The sequence below is a fragment of the Haliaeetus leucocephalus genome, unplaced genomic scaffold (assembly GCF_000737465.1).
Source record: "Haliaeetus leucocephalus isolate CR32 unplaced genomic scaffold, Haliaeetus_leucocephalus-4.0 Scaffold932, whole genome shotgun sequence".
NCBI lineage: Eukaryota > Metazoa > Chordata > Aves > Accipitriformes > Accipitridae > Haliaeetus > Haliaeetus leucocephalus.
The window spans coordinates 1,883,196-1,885,497 of record NW_010973368.1 but is presented as its reverse complement, the minus strand read 5'-3'; the positions used below and the strand labels follow the sequence as shown (position 1 = coordinate 1,885,497).

Sequence of the window (2,302 nt, the reverse complement as noted above, 5' to 3'; positions counted from 1 at the left end):
CGTTGAGGGTAGGAAACCTGCCAATGACAAGCAGGAGAATCGGAGGTAGCATGGTAAACAGCCCGGGGAAATAAAACAAATAACGACTTAAATTCCTTCCAGGTTTAAAGGGGGGGCGTGAAGAGGGAGAAGCGAGGAGGGGGCTCTCGGCAGGCTCTGCGGATGTCCTGGGAGGATTCACTTTGTCTGCGGATAGAAGGGACGCTGGTGGCTTTGGTGGCGGATGGAGGGGGGTGGTTGTTGGTCATCCACATGCCACCCAAGATGTTATTCACTGCTAACAATTACCATTATCTGTCCCCACTTTTGGCTAATCAGACAGAATATGTAATGATGAAGCCTGTTTCCTGCTGTCTTTGGGAGGTAACGGGTTATTCTCTCATGGGGGTGGCGGGAGGGGGGGGGTTACACCTACTCCCATTAGGGCTTTAGCACTTGACTAATTCAGGTACTTAGCATCCTATAGACAGGGACGGTTTGAAAGCAGGCAGTGTTTGCAGTGGGGAGGACTGTTTATATAAACAGGACACCTCTGTAAACGACACTAATATTTGGGGTTAGGTGGCGATGGAAGGGAAGGTCCTCCTGAGCCGAGAGATTCCCCAGTAGCTGGGCGCAGTCCTTTCCTCGCAGCTTTTAAGGGAGGGGGTTCGGGGCTTTGGGGCAATATTTTTTTTTTGTGGGGGTGTGTGTGTGCACAGCCTACCATGGCCACATCTGGCAGGATCAGTTTTACGGTGAGGAGCATTTTGGATTTACCAGAGCAGGATGCTAATAGCATAAAGCAAGCCTCTGACCATCACCACTCAGCGGAGAACTACACCGGCTCGCCGTACCGAGGGTGGATAGAAACAGACAGAAATCACTATCCCTGTGAGTATGAAACGGACAGGAATTGGCCATCTCCGCACAGCTATCTTTTATTTGTTTCTCCCCTTCCTTTGGGGAAGATGCGAAGAAGCGAATCGCCAGCGTGTGTAGCCTACAGGATCGGGGGGATCCAGGCTGGGAATTTTAGAGAATGTTACTGAATTGCAACAATGAAACAGCAGGAACAGCCCGGCCACGAGCTTAAGAGAGAAAAGATTCCTTTTTTTTTCCGTAGGTCGGTGCATGTTCCCAGGTATGGCAGAAAGCAAAACCTCAGGCTGTATCCGCCCGTCTCTCTGCGCTTATCGTTTAAGCTCGCTTCGCGGATTTTTTTTTTTTTTTTTTTCCCCCCTCCCGTTTCACTGTTGCAAGTAATCCTGCCTTTTTGTGCTGGCGGGGTTTCGGGTCACCCCACGCACAGCAGCGGCAAGCTAAGGCCAGCCCCAGCGCCTCGCCTCCCCGCGCTGCCGCGGAGCGCGCCCCGGGCGCCAGCGCCTAAATCCCCGCGTCTGCCACCGCGGAGAGCCGGCTCCGGCTCACAGACCCTCCTGTGCGGCACGTTGCTCTTACCTCACGCACAGAAATTGCGCCGCAGAGATACGGCGTTTAATGTGCACCCGCGTGTGCGTGGGGGGAGACCGTCCTTCGGACGGGTGCGGGGCCGCCGTCGGGGTACGTTAAATAGGACGGTAACGGAGCGGCTGGAGAAAAGCAGTGACGAAGGACTGGGCGGCCCGGCCCTCCGCTTTAGCGCCGAGCGAGCACGGCCGCTGCCAGCCCGCAGAGCCGCGGGCTGTGCGCGGCGAAGCGGCCGTGCCCGTGCGGGGATTGACTCCGGGGCAGAGCCGCTCCCCCGCGGGGGGAGAGCCCGCCCCGTCCCGCGGGTTAGGTTTAACGTCTTCGGGGGCTCAGCTCGCCTCTCCTGTTGACCGTTGGGCTTAATCCGGCCCGGCCAACGGGCGGGGCTCTCCCCGCGGGAGGCGATTCGGCTGCCGACGGCCCCGCCGCCCGCTCGGCGCCTGCCCCGCGCCCCGGCCCCGGCCGCCCCCTCTCTCTAACCCCCTCGCTGTCCCCAGCTTCCGACGAGAGCGGCCCGGAGCCGAGCTTGCCCGACTCCACCCAAAGGTCGCTCCCCGCCCGCGGCTCGGAGGCCGAGGAGAAGAAGAAGAAGCGGCGGGTGCTCTTCTCCAAGGCGCAGACGCTGGAGCTGGAGCGGCGGTTCCGGCAGCAGCGGTACCTCTCGGCGCCGGAGCGGGAGCAGCTGGCCCGGCTGCTGAGCCTCACCCCCACGCAGGTGAAGATCTGGTTCCAAAACCACCGCTACAAGATGAAGCGGGCGCGGAGCGAGGGCCCCGGCAGCCCCCCGCCGCGCCCGCCCGCCCTGCTGCGCCGGGTGGTGGTGCCGGTGCTGGTGCGGGACGGCGAGCCCTGC

General features: G+C 60.5%; 1 protein-coding gene across 1 annotated transcript in view; it reads left to right on the top strand.

Annotated features, from left to right (window-relative positions):
- The first annotated feature begins 707 nt into the window (after positions 1-707).
- NKX2-8 (NK2 homeobox 8) overlaps positions 708-2,302 on the top strand; it is a 2,444-nt gene continuing 849 nt past the window's right edge. Inside the window, exons 1-2 of the mRNA XM_010583989.1 lie at positions 708-873; positions 1,947-2,300. Of these exons, the coding sequence (XP_010582291.1) occupies positions 708-873; positions 1,947-2,300 (520 nt within the window). The remainder of the gene's footprint in view (positions 874-1,946; positions 2,301-2,302) is intronic.